At 39.0% G+C, this 23,673-nt stretch overlaps 1 protein-coding gene across 5 annotated transcripts in view; it reads left to right on the top strand.

The window, feature by feature from the left end:
- Positions 1–23,673, top strand: part of LOC137334249 (microphthalmia-associated transcription factor-like) — a 242,131-nt gene that overhangs the window by 206,726 nt on the left and 11,732 nt on the right. For 3 of the 5 annotated variants that reach the window (XM_067998889.1, XM_067998890.1, XM_067998892.1), the window contains 7 exons: positions 8,386–8,613; positions 13,599–13,622; positions 15,755–15,850; positions 17,364–17,481; positions 22,529–22,600; positions 22,887–22,943; positions 23,276–23,351. In XM_067998889.1, the coding sequence (XP_067854990.1) occupies positions 8,386–8,613; positions 13,599–13,622; positions 15,755–15,850; positions 17,364–17,481; positions 22,529–22,600; positions 22,887–22,943; positions 23,276–23,351 (671 nt within the window). The remainder of the gene's footprint in view (positions 1–8,385; positions 8,614–13,598; positions 13,623–15,754; positions 15,851–17,363; positions 17,482–22,528; positions 22,601–22,886; positions 22,944–23,275; positions 23,352–23,673) is intronic. The other 2 variants (XM_067998891.1, XM_067998893.1) reach the window with 1 other exon arrangement.

Consider the following 23,673-nt stretch of genomic DNA (forward strand, 5'->3'; position numbering starts at 1 on the left):
CGACAAGCTAAGGCATGGAACAGGGCCCTGCCTTGAGGATCGGTTAAATGCCTTGCTGCTTTATGAGAAAAGGTGCCTTTTATGGAGACCTTTTAGTCACGCTCATGATTCCTCCTGCCTGTTTTTTGTCTCTGCTGATCTTATGGATCATCGAAACTCACCCATTGTAAATGGCGAAGAGGTGAATCTGCATCCCTAGCACAAGAAATTCAGCGAGTCTGTGCTGGAATGGAACTACAGTGGACAGGAGTATGAGTCACAAGGTTATAACGCTATAGCCCTGATTATCGGAGAGCACAACCTTGCTAATATGAAGTGCTTTATGCAGCATTCCTAGGCCAGGTAGTCACCTGTTTTTAGTTCATATTGCAGATGGTACATTGGACATTCTTGTCAAAAGATACAGCAAAGGATTGTTTGGTGTACTAACTAAAGAATAAATAGCTTTTCTTCATCTACTCAACTATTTTACAGCACTGTGAAGACAGCATCTATGAACACACAAAGCTGGAGGAAGAATAGAATAAATAAGTTCTTTAAGAGTGGAATTGAACTGTGAATGAACTGATGTTATCAGACTTTCCTTCATATGTCAGTAGTTAATCTTTTGTTCTTTTAGTATAGTTTGTGCTCTCCTTTCTTGCTGTGGCTCATGTGGTAGCATTCTCGCCTCTGAGTCAGAAGGTTGTGGTTCAAGTCCCACTACAGGGTCCTGAGCACAACATCTAGGCTGACAATCCAGTGCAGGACTGAGGGAGTGCTGCACTGTTGGAGGTGCTGCTTTTCAGATGAGACATTAAACTGAGGCCCCGTCCTAAGATCATATGGCACTATTTTGAAGAAAAGCAGGGAAGTTCTCCCTGGTGTCATGGCCATCACTAAAAAAACAGATGATCTGGTCATTATCAAATTGCTGTTTGTGGATCCTTGCTGTGCGCAAATTGGTTGCCGCATTTCTTACATTGAGTTGGAGCAGGGCGTCAGGGTTCAGTACAGAGTGGAGTTCTGAAGAATGGTCAACATCTGGAATGTCAACTTCTCTGTTCTCTCCACAAATACTGACTGGCCTGCTGAGTGTATCCAGAATTTTCTGTTTTTGTTTCAGATTTCCAGCATCTGCTGTTTTTTACTTTTGGTTTGTGCAGAGTGGTTATTCACAAAAGATTGGCTTTTCAATCTCAGACCCATGAACCCTAAGTGATCTGCAAGATCATTGGCAAATCATACCATGTGCAGCAAGAACAGATTTTTGAGAATTTTATATTCTATAACTTTTGACTTCTGAGCATGTCATTTCTGATGCTGTACAATTAAGAAAAACAAGTTCTGCAACAATAGCACTGTTTTCCCTTGGGTTGCTGGCACTGTGTTTCAACATTTAGGACAGGGGATGTCCCATGCAGAAAAATTGAAAGCTACCGTACAAAAACGTCAGAATCTTCTGAGAGCAGGCCAAATCATAACGTGGCCAAACCGAAAGATGTCTACATCAAAGACTGTTGACTTGACTTTCTAAGTTGTGTCATGGCTGTAATATCATTTTTTGTAAGCTTTGATTATTAGTGTGTACGGTAGATGGTAACTATGTGAAAAATGATCAGGATCCAAGATACAAAGCGCTGATAATCACGGTATACACAAACTGATACTTGTTTGGCTGCTCTTGGGGAAACCTGAACGTCAACAGCCACATTATTGAGTTCAACGTGACTCATGCAACTGGAGTATTCTCTTAAATCACTGAAATTTTGCAGCAACAGAGAAAGCAAACAAAGGCAACCCTGGAGAGGGAAAGACTATTGTGTCTAGAGAATTTATAAGCCAAGAACCTCCTACCCAGCAACATTGTGTGTCATTCTCACCTCGGCAGAGATATACTCAATAATATGCAAGTTTGTTGAATCCTGACCTGGAATTGATCTATTTGATAGTCAATGAAGGTCACAGGACCTGTGAATTTCTACACCATGGGCAGACTTTACTGGAATCTTGCAGTCCATCATGTCTAACTGGATTGAGGTTGATTGGAGTTGCGCTTCTCATATTTCTTTAAATATGAGAAGCAACAAGTAGCCATTCAGCAAACAGCTTATTAAATTACATGCATTTCATACATGCTGGATATAGTAGGCAACCAATGAGGAAATATGCTAACTGCCATGTTTGCACACTTTAAAGGAACTTTGGATTGTGTTCAAGAATCTCTGTAAATTTACTGAATGAAGCTTGTTTCTGCACAGCAAATTTAGCCTGTTTCATCCTCTTGCAAACCATCAGTGTGTACTGTATCCCTCAATCAAGGACTGATAGTAACCCTCTCATTCTGATCAAACACCAGCTTTCAAAAGAGTGAGTTTACTGTTTCAAACACCTGTTTTTAAACCTGGGTGTCAAAAGCAATCCACCTTAATGTAGAGATCCTTAAATAAACTCAACAAAAGATCGTACCTTATAAAATTAACAATAGAAAAAGGATGCTACAAATATAATATCCAGGAGGGTATGAACAGCTTGCATTCCCTAGTCAAGAACAAAGATCTCCACAATTTAATTAAACAGCTCCTTTCACTTCAAAGAAGCAATAATGCTAATTAAGTAAAGGAAACTAAATTGACCTATTAATTAAAAGACACAATCTGATCTTTATGTAAATGAAACAAGCAATTAAAATCTGATTTTTATGTAAATATCATAACATCAAAATCTCAGCAGTTATCATCGTTTATGCACTTGAAGAACTTTGGTTAAGGACCCAGCAGTTTCAGCAACCCTCTCATGGAGATAATGCCCTGATAGTGTCAAGGACTTCAGGGAGAATTTACTTCAGGAATATATTTTACTTAAAAACTTGAAGACAGAAAATTTCCTAAACCCTAAGGGAAGAACATCAACACAGGTAAACCTAAATGTAAAGTGATGAAATTTGCAAATGAAAAGTTAACATGGAATATTTATTCCATGGGAACATACAGGAGGTATCAGATTAGGATAGCGATCACAGAATATTGGAGTGCAGGGCATTAACACTATCAGCCCAATGTTTCCAAGTAGTAAAGAAAGCAAACAAAATGTTGGGCTGCATAGCAAAGGATCAAAGATACAAACTCAAAGCGCATACCTGCAAGCCTAGTATGTTTGTTAGCATTTGCTGACAAATCTGCATAGACTAGGCCCTTCTTCATTCAGTGCTATTTCTACCAAAAACAGAAATGGTTCCATCGTCTTCATAGTGTGGCTGGAAATCCTTATGAGAGCAGGAATTTCCGACTACAATGTGGAGCAGCCGGAATCACTTTCAAATGCAGCAGCACTCAGGAGTAGTATCAAGGAGATAAGGGAAGATAGAGGGAAGGACAGAAAATGGAGGAGGAAAGGGAAAAGTGAAGAAATCAGTAGCAGTCCTAGCATTAACTGGGGAGGAGGGAGAAGAGAGTGTCAGCGTTGGCTGGAGGGTGGGAAAAGTCCTAGCATTATCTGGGACGGTGGGGGAGAATGCCAACATTAACTGAGGGGGTGGGGAGTACCAGCATTAACTGAGGGGGGGAGGGGAAGTACCAGCATTAACTGGGGTGGGGGGGGTGGAGTGTGGCAGCATTAACTGGGTGGGGTAATTAATAAAGAAGGGGAAGATGATGTTCGCTTAAATTGAGCAGCTTGAACTGTGTTGCAGGTGAAGATGATGTCAGGTTGAATACAGACAGAGGGGGAGAAGAGTGTCATTATGAACTGGGTGGGTTGATGAAGCAGAGTGTTTGTTTGAAGTGTTTGAATGGGTACAGTGCCTCTGTGTAGTGGAGATGGGGTTGAACGTGAGAGAAAAATTGTCTAGTTGGTCACAAGTTCACATGACCTCGCAGCCCAATTCTCTCAGCCTGAATCCCTATTCATTACCAAGTTCAGATGGACATGTTAGAATAAATCAAAAGCTTTAAAGCAATAGATGGAAATAGGTTAGCTATTAATACCAGAGGCCAAAGCACACTTTCATTTGTGGCGTAACAACTATTAGTGGTGAATTATTTTATCTGAATGCATAAAATACCATTCTTATGATTAGCAGTTATTGCTGATTGAGCCTTTACACTACTTACAATATCACTCAACCCTAAATTTAGGAAATATTATGGATCATATGTAATTGGAATCTCATTAAAGTTTATTTCTGAGAATTGTGACCGAACCAAGGAATAATCTTTTATACAGTGGATCATTTGAGATAGTTTTCAGTTGCTTTTCCTTTGTCTTTAAGTTATTAGAACAACGTTATTTTACAGATTTCACTCTTCTTGAAATGGACATTAATAAATAAGTGTTCTCTTTAACAGCCCATTATTATCCTGCAGAGGTTATTGGACTAGCTCTAAGGGGGCAATTTCCAAATGATTTGCAAAACAGTTTTCTGTAAAACAGGCCTAGTGATTCTTCACCCCTAATCTACATAGAACTCTTAGGCTGCAGCATAGCTTATGGAGTTTTAACATAGACTGGAGAAAGGGCAAACTGCCATTTTCAATCCATGGACTTTCAAGACATTCTTTATGGCAATTTCTTATCATAAAAAATCTTGAATAAGGTAAAATAGAATTATATATATCTTGTGATAGAAACATTATTTCAAGTATCCCTTCCCCCATGGTAAGTAATGCTTCAGTAATATTGAAAATTCCCAGGTCAGAAAGTTGTGGTGCTCTTGCTGCTGCCAGAGGTGGAAAATCATTTCACAACTGCTTGTTGTCCTGGGTATTGATGCTACAGACAGGAAAATGATGCCCTCTTGTGGATTCAGCAGTCATTTATTTCTCCTTCAAATCACCGCTGGAAGTATTTACATATTCCCTTGAAAAGCATGGTATATGCCAGATTAACAACTTGCTACTGGAGTTTTGGACTGGTGGATGAGGTAGTCCAATGTCATACAATGGTTTACTTTTCAGAGTTACTGATAGTTATCCTGCATCCAAGTTTCAGGAGCGATTTCTTGCTGTAAAATTCAATTATTGTCAACAGTAGAGAGGTGTTAAGAGCTGTGTGTATGTCCAGTGAGACTAAATAAAAAAAAACTTGTGTCAGTGAATCAGCACTTGTTCTCATCATGTCAGAAATTTTTCAACAGCATATTTGTCAAACCACAGTACTGGTCTTCTTTATGGTTACTGTTATTTTTTTTCATTTTTCCAAACAGCTCCGATACAATTATTTTGACATTATATTGAAAAGGAAAAGAAAAATAACTTTTGCTGTAAAAACATCATGTCGTGAAAGTGATGAAGTTCTTTGTCTTCTGATCAGATGATCAGTGCTTCAAGCCACACAGGTGCCTGTCACTTACACTATTGTTGATCATCTGTCTCATCTGGGTGATTTTTCTTTTGCCAGTTCTGGACAGAGCTTTAAGGTGGATTGATGGGGAGAAGCAAGGCATTTTTATTTTGAAGAAAGAAAAACTGATGTTGTCCAGCTCACCATACTTAGGTCATAGTACTGAGTTCTGGCAAAATCTGCATCTCTGACTATCCTGTCCACCCAGCGACAAACAGCCTGTAATGGGTGGAAAAACTGGAGAAAATGGGCTGAGCAAAATAAAAGGAGAAATAAAAGACTCAACAGTGATATTTGCATATCTATTTGTACATTTCTCATAACATTTGGACCTTTTCATAACTTAGTCCATCACAGCGCTTTCTTTCTGTAAGAGGCTTCTTTGTGAGCCTTGTTCACTTTTCTAGTTATAATGTTGGGACTGGAACGAAAAAATGAATTAGCCTTGGAGCAATTATCAGTCACAAAATCATGGTCTCCCCATGAAAGAACCCATTTTATGCATAAAAACAGTGACGTCAAAGCTGTGTAAAAAGAGCTGATGGCAAATCATTTTTAATTTATATGGCTATCTACCATAGCATCTTGAAAACTTCTTCTGTGTGCTGTTGATATATTTATATGCATAACTAATTAAGGGAGTTTTTTTTTATAAGATCAACAGTTCTGATGTCATTTTATTGAGGCCATTGGTAATTCATACATAGATCATAGTCAACAGATACCAACCGTCTTGATTTTTGTGTGGACTAATCAAAGTAACACTTCTAACACTTCCTGGTTAATTTACTTTAAAGCACTAGTAAATGTTTCATCATGCTTGAGATGTTGGAACTCAATCATTATCAGGTAAGTTTTACTGTGCTGTATTGTATTTGGCCAGTTCCAATGGTTTAGGTCTATTTTCAGTTGGTTGTTGAAGCAACAGTTTGTTTTCTTTTTTAATTACTGAAAAAAGTTGAATGTTCCCAATGCTCCTGACTTGATTATCTCCTGAATATATCTATTGGGCTGCATGTGTTGCAAAGACTTTTATCATTCCTGAAATAACTAATGAGACTTCCAAAAGTTATAAATAGTCTGCGGAGATCTCCTGAAAGAACTGCTTATCAATGCTTATCATTACTTGCGAGTAAATTATCAGCGGAAGGGCATTTGATTGACTTATAGTGTGAATTAATTTTATAATTTAAGATGTGGTAATTTGCTTCAGCGTTGTGAAGAATTGTATGGCTTTGTAGTTTAAAGGCTCTTTGTTATCCCATGAGGTAACAGCTTAAAAAATCAGTCAAATTATAATCTACTACACAGAGCAAGACTGTTTCAAAAGGGAGTGAGGGATAGACCGAGTAATTACAGGCCAATCAGTCTAACCTCGGTGGTGGGCAAATTATTGTTAACAATTCTGAGGGACAGGGTAAACCGTCACTTAGAAAGGCACGGGTTAATCAAGGACAGCCAGCACGGATTTGTTAAGGGAAGGTCGTGTCTAACTAACTTGATTTAATTTTTTGAGGCAATAACAAGGAGGGTCGATGGGGATAGTGCATTTGATGTTGTCTACATGGATTTTAGCAAGGCTTTTGACAAGGTCCCACATGGCAGACTGGTCAAAGAAGTACATGCTCATGGAATCCAAGGGAAAGTGGCAAGTTGGATCCAAAATTGGCTCAGTGGCAGGAAGCAAAGGATAATGGCCGATGGGTGTTTTTATGACTGGAAGACTGTTTCCAGTGGGGTTCCACAGGGCTCAGTACTAGGTCCTTTGCTTTTTGTGGTACATATTAATGATTTGGACTTAAATGTAGGGGGCATGATTGAGAAATTTGCAGATGATACAAAAATTGGCCGTGTGGTTGATAGTGAGGAGGAAAGCTGTAGACTGCAGGAAGATATCAATGGACTGGTCAGGTGCGTAGAAAAGTGGCAAATGGAATTCAATCCAGAGAAGTGTGAGGTAATGCATTTGGGGAGGGCAAAAAAGGCAAGGGAATACATTGTGTGTGGGAGGGTACTGAGAGGTGTAGAGGAAGTGAGGGACCTTGGAGTGCATGTCAACAGATCCATGAAGATAGCAGGACAGGTAGATAAGGTGGTTAAGAAGGCATACGGGATACTTTCCTTTATTAACCGAGGCATAGAATATAAGAGCAGGGAGGTTATGCTAGAACTGTATAAAACCCTAGTTAGGCCACAGCTTGAATACTGCGTGCAGTTCAAGTCACCACATTACAGGAAGGATGTAATTGCACTAGAGAGGGTACTGACGAGATTTACGAGAATGTTGCCAGGACTGGAGAATTTTAGCTATGAGGAAAGATTTGGATAGGCTGGGGTTGTTTTCTTTGGAACAGAGGAGGCTGAGAGGTGATTTAATTGAGGTGTACAAAATTATAAAGGGCCTAGATAGAGTGGATCGGAAGGACCTATTTTCCTTAGCAGAGAGGTCAATAACTAGGGGACGTAGATTTAAAGTGATTGGTGGAAGGATTAGAGGGGAGCTGAGGAGAACATTTTTCACCCAGAGGGTGGTAGGGGTCTGGAAATCACTGCCTGAAAGGGTGGTAGAGGCAGAAACCCTCATCACATTTAAGAAGTACTTGGATGTGCACCTGAAGTGCCGTAACCTACAAGGCTACGGACCAGTTGCTGGAAAGTGGGATTAGGCTGGGTGGCTCATTTTCGGCCGCCGCGGACACAATGGGCTACATGGTCTCCTTCTGTGCCGTAAATTTTCTATGATTCTATGAAGACAGATGTGCAGCTCAACTACAGTAAATTCTTTGAAAGTGCGATGTTCCTCTAAAACCTTACATGAAAGGGAACACTTCAAAGCTTCTTCCGACACTGCTTTTAGAAAGCGGGAAGTGAACTTGTATTTCTGTTGCCATTTTGGATGCTTCCTATTGCCTCATTTGTTCACAAGAGTCTCGACTTCTTTGACAGCGAGAACTTCACAATGATACTGGGGCTTTTGTTATATTGTGTACTATGTTATGCTTTAATTATAGCAACAAATAAGAACATAGGATTTGATACATTTTTAAAATTCTGTTCTACATATAGGTGCAAACCCACCTTGAAAATCCAACCAAATACCACATTCAGCAGGCCCAGAGACAGCAGGTAAAGCAGTATCTGTCAACCACCTTGGGCAACAAGCTGACAAACCAGGCCTTAAGCATGCCCTGTTCTAACCAGCCAAGTGATCATATCTTGCCTCCAGGAACTGGAAGCAGTGCACCCAACAGCCCGATGGCCATGCTCAACATCAGCTCAAACTGTGAAAAAGAGGTAATCTTTGAATTTTTTGTATGGAAAATATTGGGTTGGAAGTTAAAAGTAAATAATTACACAAAGTATAATAAACATGAAGCTTAATATTTTTCAATTTAGCCTTTGAAATCTGTTCTGTATAGTTCAGTTAAAAAAATGTTGTGCATTTTGTACTTGTTTTTTTCCTATTTGATAAAATGGTTTTGACGTTAATGTCAATTAATTGTATTTTGTGTCGTTGAACTTCAAAAGTGAGAATGTTGTGAAATTTTAAAATCAAATTTGTATATCTGTGGAGGCACATAGCTGGAGATGGCTCTTTCATGGAGCAGCATATCTTAATATGTTACAGAAGTAGTAGCATAGCAAATGTAGCAATTCTACTGCCAACAAAACAGAACCGTGAACATACAGTATAAGAACAACATTTCCTCTTATGTTTAAAAAAATATAAAAATTAATTATTGATACTACCCCAGGATTTTCATCATCTTGAAACATTGGGGGTAATTTTAACCCCCAAGAACGGGTGGGCTGGGGGTGGGCGGGCAGTGAAAATTGTTGATTTCATCAGCGGGATTGAAACCCAGCTCCAATGCGCCCATTTCCGGGTTTAATCCAGGCACGTTTGAATGCGCGTGCACATCTGAAACCCGGAAGTCGCATCCTCTGTTAATGCCGGCGGGCGGATCATTAAGGAGGCAATTTACCTACTTCAGATACTTACTGCAGGTAATTTTTTGTGGATTCAGAACGTGAAACGAATTTTACCTTACCTGCACCGTTTTCCCATGGCTTCTCAAACTTGCCAGAGAAATGGAGGTGAGATTCATGCAGAAGTTGATTTGGCCCTTTAAACCTGTGATTGACACATCTCAAGAAAGGCGTAGGGTTTGCAGCTGGTCTCTCAGTTCTCTCAGGCAAACGTTTGGCTGAGAGTTGTTTGTGTTGGTTCTCTATTCACTCCTCCAGCCATCATTCAATTAAATTAAATAAACTGAAAATAATCCGTTGTTAGCATCCTGAATCAATGTTGAGTATGTGCACAAGCTTATATTTTTAAGAATGATGAGAACATCTGAAATATTGGAATATTCTGCAGTCAAGTTACTTGAAAGAATCATAACGTTTTATAAGAACTTGGCTATTTTGCTAATAAAAATGACAGAACTCCAAATGTATTTCCAATTCTCATCCATTCTTTGCCTTTGTGTGGTTCATCTCTTCCCTTTTTCTGGCTTTCTCTCTCTCCATCTTTGGCAATAGGCTTTCCATAGATATTTATTACAAGCTCGAACTCTCTCAACTATTTGGATTGTGTTTCTTCCCACCCCACTTCCAGTAAATACTTCATCCCTTTCTCTAATTTTATCCTTCTCTGTCATATCTGCTCTAATAAATCTATTTTCCACACCAGAGTTCCTAAAGGCCCTTCTTTTTCCTCAGCTGAGCCTTCCCTCAGCAGTGGTTGACAGGCCCTTTGATTGAATCCACCACATTTCCCATTTTTGCAGCGGAATATAACTGCCAGGCACATCCATTATGGTTTTCATCTTTTAATGCTAATGCTGTTAGGAAATTCAAAAAATGAATGTTACTTATATTGCATTGATCATGAAATTGCTTCTCTCCTTCTCCATCTCACCTTCTTTTCTCCCTCTTCCCTCCTCCTGCTCCCTCTCGATTCCTCCCCCCCCCGATTCATTTTCCCTCTCTCCTCTCCCATACCTTTCTTCTCTCTTCTCATCTCTCCCTCACCCCACCCCTACTCTGTTCTCACCCTCTCCCCCCTCCCCATTCACCCCCCTCGCTGCTTCTCCTCTCCCTACCCTTCTCTCCCTCACTCAGTCTGCCTTCACTGTTCTCACCCTGTCCCTTTCACTCACCCCTCCCCTCCCTGTCTTGGTTCAAATATCTCCCTTGGTTGACGTGAAAAGTTGCCTTGGTTTCGACTCCCCATGTGCAATGCCATGGGAGATCAAGTAGCAAGAACTGCAACCAATGAAAAGAAATCTCTTCCCGGCAGCACCACCATTGCATCACTTTCTACATCACTCGGTAGAATAATAAACGTTGCCCCCACTCAACTCAGCAAAAAAAAAAGATTCAAAACCCACCCACTAAGCAAAGATTGGGAACCAAGCCAATAAGTGTATATTCGGAAAGAAACCCCAAAAAATGACCATACGGTCAAATGCATCCCCACAGCATATGACCACAAACACATAGCAGAAATTCCATGTTAGGACAACAACCTGTCTCCTCCCTACCACTGAGCACAAATTCTGGTATAGGATCACAAACTCTCATTCATCCCCAAACACCACCATCTCAGAAATTGCTGGTTGGCATATTAAACCAGCATTCACACCGAGACCCCTCCACCGATGGCCGACCCATCGACCCAACCTTCCCGCCCCCCCAATCATCAAGAGCCAACCCCCCAACCCCCCCGATGGTTGAGACCCCCTCCCCATGGTCGAGAGACCCCAATTCAATGACCACCTCTGACATCAGACATTCCCACTGCCCCCATGTCTTCTAGGGCATGATCTTCCATCATCTCATGATCTTTCCCTCCCTCCTCTCCGATTCCCAGCTGCTTTCTCTCCCGACAGCCAGCCAGCCTATCAGTCTGGCTGGCTGGCTGTCACAGGGGAAACCCGGAAGTGAAATCAATCGCCTTCAATTGAGTTCCAATCGCAGAATCCAGCTCGCTCACTTGACTTCTAGGTTTCTCACGCGATAATCTACCCACCTACTCAGTTCCTGGCTACATGCTAAAATCATGCCCATTGTGTTCCTAAACCCCACCTGCATTACGACACCTCTCAGGGTTACACATGGTAAGTTTACTATTATGTCTGTTATTGTACCAGAACTGGTACGACTGGCTGCCTGAAGGTATTACAATGATTTGCATTTTTTTTAAACTATACTCAAGAAGAATAAGAGTATAGTATAATTACTCTTTTCATCCTCCCCCATGATTTACTGTTACCTGACCAACCCATTCCAAGTACTTTATCAATGCTGTATCATGTGGCTAGCCCAAGCTGACTTGTGTACACCAGTATATATTTTTTCAAATCACAGGGACAAACCCATTATGATCACTCTGCAGAACATTTACCAGTGGAGTTTATTTAACATAAGATGAAAATGGTAATTTTGGAGACCTAACTTTATTCACAATTTAAATCTAGGTATGAAATTTATCAATGCGCAATCTTCTTCTGTTAGAAAAAAATACAATTATAAATGATAAAATGTAGAGTAATTATGAAAATGTAATCTATTGTCATTTTATAGAACAAACAACATATACACATTATTGTGCTACAGTATTGTTAGTGAGGAGTGAGTGAAAAGTGGATACTAGCAGATTGTTAAAAATACAATATCCCTTCTGTTAATCTAAATTAACAGAATGTTTAAAATCTTCAAAAAAAAAAGTAAATTGGTACAACATGCCCTCTTTGGCTGGTTTGAAGGTTAAGAATAAAACATAGAATCATAGAAAGATTACATCACGGAAGGAGGCCATTCAGCCCATTGAGTCTGTGCTGGCTCTACGCAAGCGCAATCCGGCTAGTCCCATTCCCCCCCTCCATCCCCGTAGCCCTGCAAATTTTTTTCCTTTATGTACTTATCCCGTTCCCTTTTGAAGGCCATGATTGAATCTGCCTCGACCACTGCCTCGGGCAGTGCATTCCAGATCCTAACCACTCGCTGTGTAAAAAAAAGTTTTTCCTCATGTCACCTTTGATTCTTTTGCCAATCACCTTAAATCTATGTCCTCTGGTTCTTGGCCCTTCCGCCAATGGGGACAGTTGCTCTCTATCTACTCTGTCTCGACCCTTCGTGATTTTGACTACCTCTATCAAATCTCCTCTCAACCGTCTCTGTTCCAAGGAGAACAAGCCCAGCTTCTCCAGTCTATCCATATAACTAAAGTCCCTCATCCCTTGAATCATTCTAGTAAATGTTTTCTTACAAGACACTGGGTGTTTCTGTGTCTTTCTTAACTTTAAAATACCGGTTATGCAGTGCTTACCAGGGCAGGCATCATTTGGTGCCAGTAAATATGCTGCCATCTATGAAATAGTTTGTTCTTAAACCAGAATTTACAATTTGTGTAGCACATTGTCTGAAGAGGGGTAATGACATTAAAGCACTAATATAGGGTATTTACTTGTAATATAATTGAAGCCACCGCTAACTTTGTCAAAACTCAAAAATTGCTTCATAGACTAGTTGCCATGCCATAATATATAGTTTAAAACAAACAAAAAGGACTCTTTTGTGCAAGAAGTGCAAGCCAATAAAGATTAGTCCCAGAATAAACAAATTTAAAATGGTGGTGAGGATCCTTCATTTATTTATGGATTGCACACCTGGCCACACTACACTTTTCTACACAGAGAAAGATGGGTTTAGCGTATGAAGCCACCCTACTGCATTATTTGCAGTACGTGCATGTACTGTTTATTTTAAACCTGTTAATGTTGACCATACTACAGCATTAACAAGTATTAACCCAGCTTATTCAGATGCACTAATAGTTTCTCTGCTCATAGCATCTATTGGATTGTGCACCACATGGACTCATTTTATATCTTTTTTCCTCCGTGTAGCAAAAAGACAGTAATTTTAATTCAAATTTTATTGCCGTTACTTAAAGCTTGCTTGAAGTTATACAGTACAGTACCTCATTGATATGTCATATCAGAAAGTGGGGTACAGTATTCAGTGTCGTGAACTGGTCATCTGCTTTTAAAAAAATAATTTAATGCATTTATTAATTTTCTCTGTCCAATGATTCTAAAGGATTTTCTCTACCTTAATTGTGTTGAGCTTTATTTCTAGGAAGGCCTGCATAGGGGCTGTTAAACATCAATTATCTGAGCTTTTATTAGAATCTAAATATACATCATTCATGTACAAACCCTTTAGGGATTTTTTTGTGGAATACCAATATTTTTCTTTTTTTTCTTTTACAGGTCTGGTTGCCAGAAATGAAAATGGTAATAAAATAAACTTATAAACATTAATGTTTCACTGAAAATCTGCTGAATGTATTGCATTGTACAAATTGTTAAAATGAGTAAATATTTCATGTTTGCCATTTCAAACCATGAGATATATGTTTTTAAAAGAAAGAAAAATATGTGAGACCTAGTGAATAGTCCATCAGGGTTAAACTTTCCCACTGGATCCAGCAGAAGCCTTGTGTTCGTGTAGGCCAGTAAAAGTTGTATTCCATGTCTTCCCCCTCCTGTTGGCCATTTTACTTCTGTTTACATTGAATTACTTTACTTTGGCTGTCATTTGCCATTGCTCACCAAAATAAGAATGGAACACAACACTGTTACCGGGTATGTCTACCTTCCTCTCAAGTACATCCAAACAGTTTAGAAAGTATTTCTGGACACTCCTACCATCAAGACCAAGATTTAATTTTTTTCTTAAAAATGTTGTTAAAACATTTCTTCTCAACAGTGTAGAAAGATCAGGTGTTAACAGCACCAAATGTTTAAATCATTTTTGTCTCAACTACATTGTTCACGGTTCCCTGCTCTCAGGTCTACAGTAATGTTGCTGTGCGACCAGCTTGGAAGGAAGAGCCCAGGCTGAATCACCTTCCAATCTAACCACTTTCCTGTGCCTCTACACGGTACTCTGACCCACCTATGACCAAGAATTTGCTGTGTGGGTTATCCTGGGTACCACCTGCCCTGACACAGCATATTAAAGTGGGTCTCAAATCCAGTGTTCTAGCAACCAAAACTAGAAAAAAAAATACTATAATTATATTTTCTCTGTTTGCTAATTTTAGAAAAAAAAGACACGAGTAGAAAGAAGAGAAACACTGGTTTACACTTGGGGCCGAGTTTGGTTTGTCAATGTATATCGGACGGGCGGTGGGTGGGGCGTCCATGATGCCCGCCCAATAACATCATCAGGAGGCCTGATCCATTTTCATGGTTGGACCTCATTTTAATATCAAGGACAAGCTGTCAGCGCCATTCATGCTATCTGTCGGCTTCGCGCATGTTGGGAGTGTGGGGGACCAGGACTAGCTCAGATGGAGGGCTCGTCAAGTAGCTGCTGTTGAAGGGCTCTGTTTGCTGACAGCTCTGTCCTTGCTGACCTACACTGGCTCCCAATGCCTCAAAATAAAATTCTTATCCTTGTCTTTAAATCCCTCTGTGGCCTCACCCCTCCCTACCACTGTAATCTCCTACAGTCCCCGCCAAGCTCTCCGATCCTCTGACTCTGGCCTCATGCATTCCCCTTCCTTGACTTACCTTTAGCTGCCTAGGTCCCTCTCTCTGGAATTCCCCCCAAACATTTCTGCCTCTCCATTTCCTTTTCCTCTTTTAAGACCCTCCCTAAAATCCACCTATTTCAAAAAAAAATTGGTCGCCTCTCCAAATCTTTCCTTTAGCTTGGTATCTATTTTCCTTACCCCTCTGTGAAGCACCTTGAGACGTAATGCAAGTTGTTGTTATATAATAGGGGATTAGGTGGTGCAGTATCTTTTAGAACCGACTGTTTCCACATGGAATTCCTCTACACTTCAGACTTCATTATTCTGCTTTGAAAATTTCCTACTACTGCCAAGATCTGCCTTTCACCGTTGAAACGTGAGTTTGAATTCAGACCAGAGTGAGAATGAAATTCTCTGCCCTTCGAAATCAATGAAATGAAAATTGGACAAGTTCTATAAAGGACAGTCGATCCACCGACACAGACTACTGCGGCAAAGATGAAAATCTACCCCATAATGTTTGAAACTCATTTCACCATCACGCAGTTTTTTGCTAGAAGAAAACTAGCAGTTTGACGGGAATGTCAAACAATAATGATTTTACAAGCCCTGTTAATTTTAGATTTATAGTCGTCTTCTCATGAAAAGAACACTGATGTAACAGATTCCTGTGATGGTGATAATTTTAACAAGTTCTAAGACGAGAGAAGGAGGTTTAGTGTGATCTCACATTTTTATCCCAAAGCTATAAACGATTCAGCTTGAAAAATGATAATACTATGAATAGATCCACGGTTTTTAAATTAAAAATCTCTATCTCCAGGCAGATCTGAGGCCTGTTGCTTCTGGTTGATTCTTATGCTTTTTTCCTGCTGGTTGCCACAGATGGACGATGTCATCGATGACATTATTAGCCTGGAGTCAAGTTATAATGATGATATCCTTGGGCTGATGGACCCAGGAATTCCAGTGGCTAATACGGTAATTTTATACTTCATTATCAATTTTGAATCTGATTTGTTTCCCTCTTCACCTTTTCCTTAACTTTTCCATGTAGATCCCTCTCTCATGTCACCCAACTTCTCTTTACCCAAAGGGAGAGTGGAATCAGAATGGATCAGCTGGGTCAGTCTAGATAAAGAAAATTGTGGAGTTATCAGAACATTTTTTTTCTAGTTTCATTGCATGTCTAGGATTCATTAAACTAAGGTTGGGCCCGTTGGTCTGTGAGTCAACTCTAAGGCGGGGGAGAGGGTCGGAAGATTAAAAATTAAAAATAGCGCAACTCGACCCCAATCCGTCATGTATGCGCCTGCCGCCATTTTTACGGCGGCAGATTGCGTGCTGTGTGAGTGGGACGCTTTATTATAATATTCAAATCTGGCTCCTACAGTGCAGTTGGGAGCCTGAGTTAAATTTAACGCTGGCCGGCGGGTTTCCCAGGGCTCGGGATAAGCCTGCTGCTGATGTGGGAGGAGCAGAAGAGCCTGGGACAGTTAGGCTGGTGGTGCCCAAGCCATTCGGCTGCCACCATTGTTTATAGTAGTAGGAAAATGAAGTTCGAAGCTATAGCTAGTGCCTCCAAATTTCAGACAACCACCACAAACAGATTTTGGAATTCATGCCATTTCTAGCAGACCTTATATTAATCCAAACAGTATAATGCAAAACAACTGCTGAAAATGTAAGCTATTAAATATACAGCATGTATTATAAATCAGATACAGATTTAGGATTTGGGTTTTAATGAAAAGTAAATCATTTGGTATTGATGTCATTGCCTTCTCATAGCTGTGCTACTCCTGGGTAGAGTGGTCTGACATTATATACTGGTTTAATTTAAATCACAGACACCCATCAAGTTTTTCCTGTATGCCCCAGTTACCAATAACAGCAAATATTAACACTGGTGCCAGCAAACAGCCGCCATCATTCATTTTCTTACATCCATAGGCTACCTGGTCGAAACTAAAGTTAATGATTCATCTCAGCTACCTGCTCAGAGAACTGGAATTGTAACTTTTCAATGTTTTGTTCACTCATTACTTTCATTCACTGAAAATAGCTCTGAATTGAGTTTATTGTTTTAATGGTAATCGTTCTTTCTTTGAATTTGCTTTATTATTCAGATCTAGCCCAAAGTACTCACAAATAGGTTTTTTTCTCAATAAGTGTTAGAATGTGGGTAGTTGTAAAGAGAATTGTGATTGTTTGAAACACTGCAATAAAAACAGAATTTGGCATAGTCATGGAATCAGAAGCACAGTGATAGAAATGTAAAAATATCATAAAACAAATTTCACCAAGTCACTAATCTAAAGCTGCACTAAGTTCAGGAGCACCTGTTTGCTTCTGCATACCTTCTCACTCATTTTGACTAATTGTACAGAAGAATTTATTATTTATTCTGAAGACCTTACATGGGAATTTCTGGGTGTTTTTCTTCTGAAGATCTAACTGCCTCAATAACTCATATCATTCTTTTATGTTTCAGTTGCCTGTGCCGGGTAACATGTTAGATGTCTACAACAATCCAGGAATGGCAGCTCCTGCAATTACCATCAGCAACTCCTGTCCGGCGAACCTGCCTAACATTAAAAGGGAACTCACAGGTACAATGCAGCCCAATTATCCACAAAAATCAACACCACTAATTTTTGATTTTTTTTTAGTGCCTGTGGCAATAGAATAAATGCAATCAGAATAAGTGTGTTAATGATGTTGAACCAGTAACGCAGGTAATTGTCATAAAGTAGATAGAAACCAACATGAATGAAAAGCTATTAAAATATCAAGAATAGTTCCACCGGCACAAACCTGTATCTGAGTACACCAAACTGCACTGCAGACGTATTGACCTGCATTTCTGTTTACAGCACAGATGTTTTCTTTGTTTAAACAGTAACACTTCCTACTTGTGAAATACTCTTTGAAGGAAATAAAGCAAGTGCAATTCCACAGGAATTCGAGCAAGTGACAACATAGTAATAATAGTCGTAAAGCATTCAAAGAGAACTTCGCAACAGCTGAAGCTTGAAAACTCCTACATCATCCTGTCTAGGCAGTGAAGGGGTTAACTGAAAGCTTGGCTCTATTTCATTTTCCTGAACAGTGGATTTCAATAGTTTGCACATAAGCAGAATTATGTGAACGTTGAGGTGAAAGCTGATCGATAACGATGCATTCTCTCATTAGGTGGAAGAGGGGCTAGAAGACATTTTCCTGCAATGAATTCTGGGTATGATGACATCACAGTTGACTGGCTTATGCTCCAAAACTGAGCTATTCAGGGTTTTAGCTCATAAATATTTTTTGCTTTGACTTGCAATTCTGTAGAAGGATATGGAGGTCATTTACAGAGGATGAGCTGTTCATAGTGAGGCTGTACTACACAGATTTCACCAGGGGGAGAGGAGCAATAACATACACCTGCTGGTATAATTTTACAGAAACAGGACAGTGGAGAGGTGGGGAGCAGAATTTAAAGTATTGCTTGAAGTGATGTTGGTAAATGCATAGGCGAATGGGTTACTTATTTCTATGCTGTATAGTAACTAAAAACAAGTTAATACTGCTGACATTTAATGACATGGGTAAGCTGAACTCATGCAGCATTTTCAACATTACTTCAGTGTCTCCAAGTAAATTCTCAAGTGCAACCCACAAGAACAAACGTGTACTAGTTTTCTTTCAAAAATATAGATCAGAAGATTGTATTTGTGAGTATTGGTATTTACTGTTTTTAAACTATGTAAGGATAAAAAAATCCCAAAAAATGAGATAGGTCAAGAATTTTTAAGCCTATCTTTTACTTAGCTGAAAAAAAATTACATTTAATATTCATCAGAAGATTTGCATAAGGGCTGTGGCAGTTGAAAAGATATGAATTTGAAGTTATGGAAGTTATGACATTTCCCCAGCTATTAGGTGACAATAATTGAATATGCTTTTGGAGGAAATCTGTAGGTACATTATTATCCCTTCTGTAAAAGAACAAGTGCAATTATACTGCAAGCTCAACAAAGGTAGGCTTCATCAGTGTTTTTTTCCTCATTGATTAAAAACTAAAGTGCAACACAGCTCAGTAAACATTGTGCCAGTTGTCGTATTAATAGTTTAAGTTGGATTTCCTTTCTGTATTTTCAAACCATTTAGCCTACCGACATGGATTTACAGAAGATCTGAAGGCTGATTCCCTAAATACATGCTTTGCCTCAGGAACCTGCACAGCAGTTTTTGATGTTAGCTCTCAAGCTCTTATTTTATTCAGCAACCAAAGAAGGAAAACTTTGATTCAAGATGGGGATTTCCACACATTTGGTGGGGCAGACACATCCTCTGTCACCACCCCATCCTACATCCTGCACAATTGTAGGAGAGTTACTCCAAGTCCCCATTTACACTACTACAGTACAGAACTCATTGTTGAGTGATACCTCTGAAGACGCTACTGAATTTACTTTTGGCATAAACCTGAAGATTAGGCATTACTAACATTTCAGTATCATTTTACAATGGGATGGGAATACTTCCAGAGTAAAAATCTCTGTGCAAGTAGGACGTTTACACTACCTTCAGACAGCTTCAGGAATCAGTTTTTGTGCTAGACTGTCACTGAAGCAGATCAAAGAGCAGCCAACCATTGTCACTGGTGATACAGTTTCTACATTAGTATGTTTACTGACAAAATAAGTGTCATTGTGCAGCTTGCAGGTAATGAGCTAATCTGCACATCTCTGCCCAATTTGCAATCTCTCGATTAATAATACTTAACTGTAGTATTATTTTTCAGGGATGAATTAACTTCAGGCCATTTGCTATTGACAGTATCTTCCAAAACTGGTTGTTTATATTTTGACCAAGGATTTGCTCTGCATAAAGCATTTGTTTTGTTCATTCTGAATTTTCTTCTACTGAGATAATGTCAGGCATATATTAAAACGTACTTTTCACTCATACACATCCATTAAAAAAAAAACAACACAAACTTTTCTTTGCCTAACCCATCAAACAGTGGCCAATTTTGCTAAAGGCAAACTAGAATGCAAGGGTTAAAATTGCAGTCTGACCCCACTGACATCATTGGAGCCCAATCTGCATATTTAAAGAAGCGTTCCAGTGAGTGTCCCTCTCGCCTGTTCAAAAGAGCAGGTTGAAATTGCAACCCACAGGATGGCAGTGGGATTGGTGGGGGTTCGTCACTGTGGATATTTTAATTGCCCATCCATCCAGTTTCCACCAGGTGGGAAGGGTTAAAATCAGCCCTAATTGTGTTTGGTTAAGTCACATGCTGAAGACAGCTGAACACAAACTAGGAACAGATGTTGCCAAAATCACAAGAACATGATGAATATTAAATATTGCCAATTAGCACCCTTTCCAAATTTGCGGTTTCATTTTAGTTCAAATAAAAGATGTGAAAAAATCTATTTTTATCAGTAAGGGAATAGGCTCTGGATGGAAGCGGCCGGTGGGATTATTTGTACACGTTGATTGTGGTACACAAATCGTGAACTGCCGCAAGTAAATAATTCAAGGTAGTATTGTGCATAGAGTTTTCACGTCATGTCCTGCAGATTTTTTTTGGCAAACACAAAATGACAACACAGCAAAATGCACCTTTGTGAACATTCCTGACATAGCAATGAACCTTGAAACTGTCAGCAAAATAGTAAAACTTTCAACTGCCAAATTTCATGCTGAGTACATATTTATATATATTCTTCACACATGCATTTACGATTTTGATACTTATTGCAGAGGAAATTTTCCACTTATATTTGCCCGTGAGCAGGGTTTATCTATTTTGAGTCAAATTTAATATTGAGCAAATGAAAAGGTAAAGGTAAGTACTGAAGTTAAGAAATTAAGTGTTGCTCAAGTGAGGTGTATGGCTTTTCTTTTTAAATCAATTCATTTAGTGACTTAAAAACCTACACAAACCAAAGTTCAGCAAAATAATTAAGAGCTTACCTAATGCCACAGCACCTAGGAGATTAGAGGAACCATTAGTCCATTGCTGGAGCCCTCACTCTTTATATCAAGCATTATTATTGTTTAATGTATTAAGTGTCCGTCTTGGCTCAGTGGTAACAATAATTGATTAAAGTAAAATAAAATTTCTGCTCTTTCTTGATATTTTTAATCCTTAGCTAAAACCCATCAAAACATTTCTTCTTCATTGTGTGTTAGATTTAGTGTATATTGTGTGCGCAGTATAGTATACTGAAGTGCCTGCACAAGCCATTGATGAAATGGAGAATGGGAGAGAAATTCATGTAGGCCCCTTTTCGGGCCTGAGATGGTTGGCGCACTTGCAGTACGAAGCAGAAGCCAGAGGTCATAGGCTTGTTCAAAATTGGGTTCGGGCCTCACCTGAATAATTCTAGCGAGTTGTGGGTGCCTGTCAGGATCCTGAGGCAGCTCACTGGTTTTCAAAATAAATGGTGAAAAAAAATCTGTAACTTATAATATTCCTGACAACTGAATGCGGTAGCTAAGCATGTCCACAATTTTCTGCAGGTGTTAAAGTTCAGCATAGTGAAAGGATTTGAAATTCACAATTCTATGACTCAGGTCATGCCAATATTGATCTGCCTAATTAATTCATTGATGCAGATGCGATAGACCATTGGCTGCGCCACCTCTGAAGCCCCCAGATTCGCCATTATGCTTGCTGCAGTGCATTCAAATTTATTTTCCAGGAAATTTTGGAGTAAATTCACAACGGGAAGATCAGGCACAAAATGGCATAATTTACGGCGCAAATTGCAGATCGTGCCGTTACAGGAAATTTTGGGCCATTATCTGGTCATTCTTTTCATTGCTGTTTGTGGGACCTTGCTGTCTGCAAATTGGCTGCCGCATTTGCCTACAAACTTCAGAAATTATTCATTGCTGTGAAGTGCTTTGGGATATCTGAGGATGTAAAGGCACTAAATAAGTGCAATTTTTTTCTTTATACAGAGACTAGTGTGCCTAAACTGAAGTTCAGTAATAATACTAAAATATATGTAGACATCTCTACCATCTAACCCAAGGTTTACCTGAAACTTTGATCATGTAATGAAAATCTGTCAAAATTCCATTTAACATATCATGAAAAATGTTGATATTCTCAGCAAAATTCAATCACCTACGTATGTGGTGATGTCAGATTAAAGTAATCTGCAGTATACAGGTTATAAGAGGGTTCTACGAAAATTAAGAGTCTGTCAGAACTTTTCAAAACTTTGTATTCAAAAATGTACCTTTAAGATTATTTTCACTTTATAAATGAAGCATTGGTCCAGGGAACTGTAACAATTTCAACAAAACAGTAATGTTTCCCAAGTTCCTCTACCTATAACACTTTCCTCTAGAAATATGTTAGAATAATTGTACAATTCATTATTGCACTCAAAGTGACCTTAAATTAAAAGACTTCAAGGTTGTGTGCATTGGCATGACACTACAATCTATTTGTAGAAAAATCATTTCAATGATTACAAAATAATAAGAGTAAATCACGTTAGGGAATTGGTAGCAGTACTGTCTAATCATGTTACTATAGTGTCCCATCTCACTGCTTCATTCAATATAGATTGCTAAAATAGCCCTATATTATTCAAATAGCAAAATGTTTTTTGTAGTATAAATAGTTTTCTATATAATTCACAGAATCAATGGTTGCAGGCATGGAACTCCATTTTAAAAGTCCCTCTATGACAATGCACAATGCTCTATTACCAGGCAAGTTCTGATACACAGAATTTATTTCAATCCTTCAACACTGGATTACACCATTATTGTTTGTGCATGATCAGGAAGCATTGCAGATAACATTTTAACTCAGTGGTATTGTTTTTTAAGTTTAAAAAAAAAATACTTTTATTGTGTGGCCTAGCCAACTCATCAGAATTATTTGATGCACTTTTGCCAGTGACAATCGAATATTGCTATAATTTAGAACAAAAGGTAATGATTGGTCCTGCGTAGGCCATCAGTTCTACCCTTAACTTGAAGTTTTTGTTTTCAGAATCTGAAGCCAGAGCACTTGCAAAGGAAAGGCAGAAGAAGGACAATCATAATTTGAGTATGTTTTCAAATTATTTCAATTTTACTGGTAACATTGCAAAATACGTGTAAATATTGTTCACCTGATGGAAAAAATGCTTAACTTAAAAAAGACCTTCATTTTTCTCCTTTATGGTGAGATTCTTCAAGGAGACCTTCTCCTTGGCATGTCCTTGAGGCAATCTGATTGAGATCAGGAAAGATGCAGTGTGGGGATCAAACCTGTGTCTCACTATTGCTGTGGGATATTGCATTGCTCCTCCAATGTTGTGCACCATGGCACCTGTATTTATTATTTCTCAACAGTAATTCATCCCTTGGACTAAGCTTCTTTACATTTTATTCTCCAAGTTGAAAGAAGGAGGAGGTTCAACATTAACGACCGCATAAAGGAACTGGGCACATTAATTCCAAAGTCTAATGACCCGTAAGTACAGCTTCAGTTAAATCCTTAAAATTCTGTTCTCCAATATTTATTGACCACCTTGAATAGTTATCTGTGACAAAAATGTCTGTTTTGAATCTCGCTAGTACATTTTCTGATCTAATGGAACTAGCCATTTTTGGACAGAATACAGCTTTGCCACAGAATAATTGGGTTTTCCATCTTGAATGTTTAGCTCCTTGCTCTTTATAACAAAACTGGATTGAAATTGAAAGAAAAGCATATAAAAAATGTACAAAAATATCGGCAGAAACCTAGAAGACCAAGATAATTGTAACATACCATCATCTATTAATGTAAGTAG

Source organism: Heptranchias perlo, chromosome 17, assembly GCF_035084215.1.
Source record: "Heptranchias perlo isolate sHepPer1 chromosome 17, sHepPer1.hap1, whole genome shotgun sequence".
Taxonomy (NCBI): Eukaryota; Metazoa; Chordata; class Chondrichthyes; order Hexanchiformes; family Hexanchidae; genus Heptranchias; species Heptranchias perlo.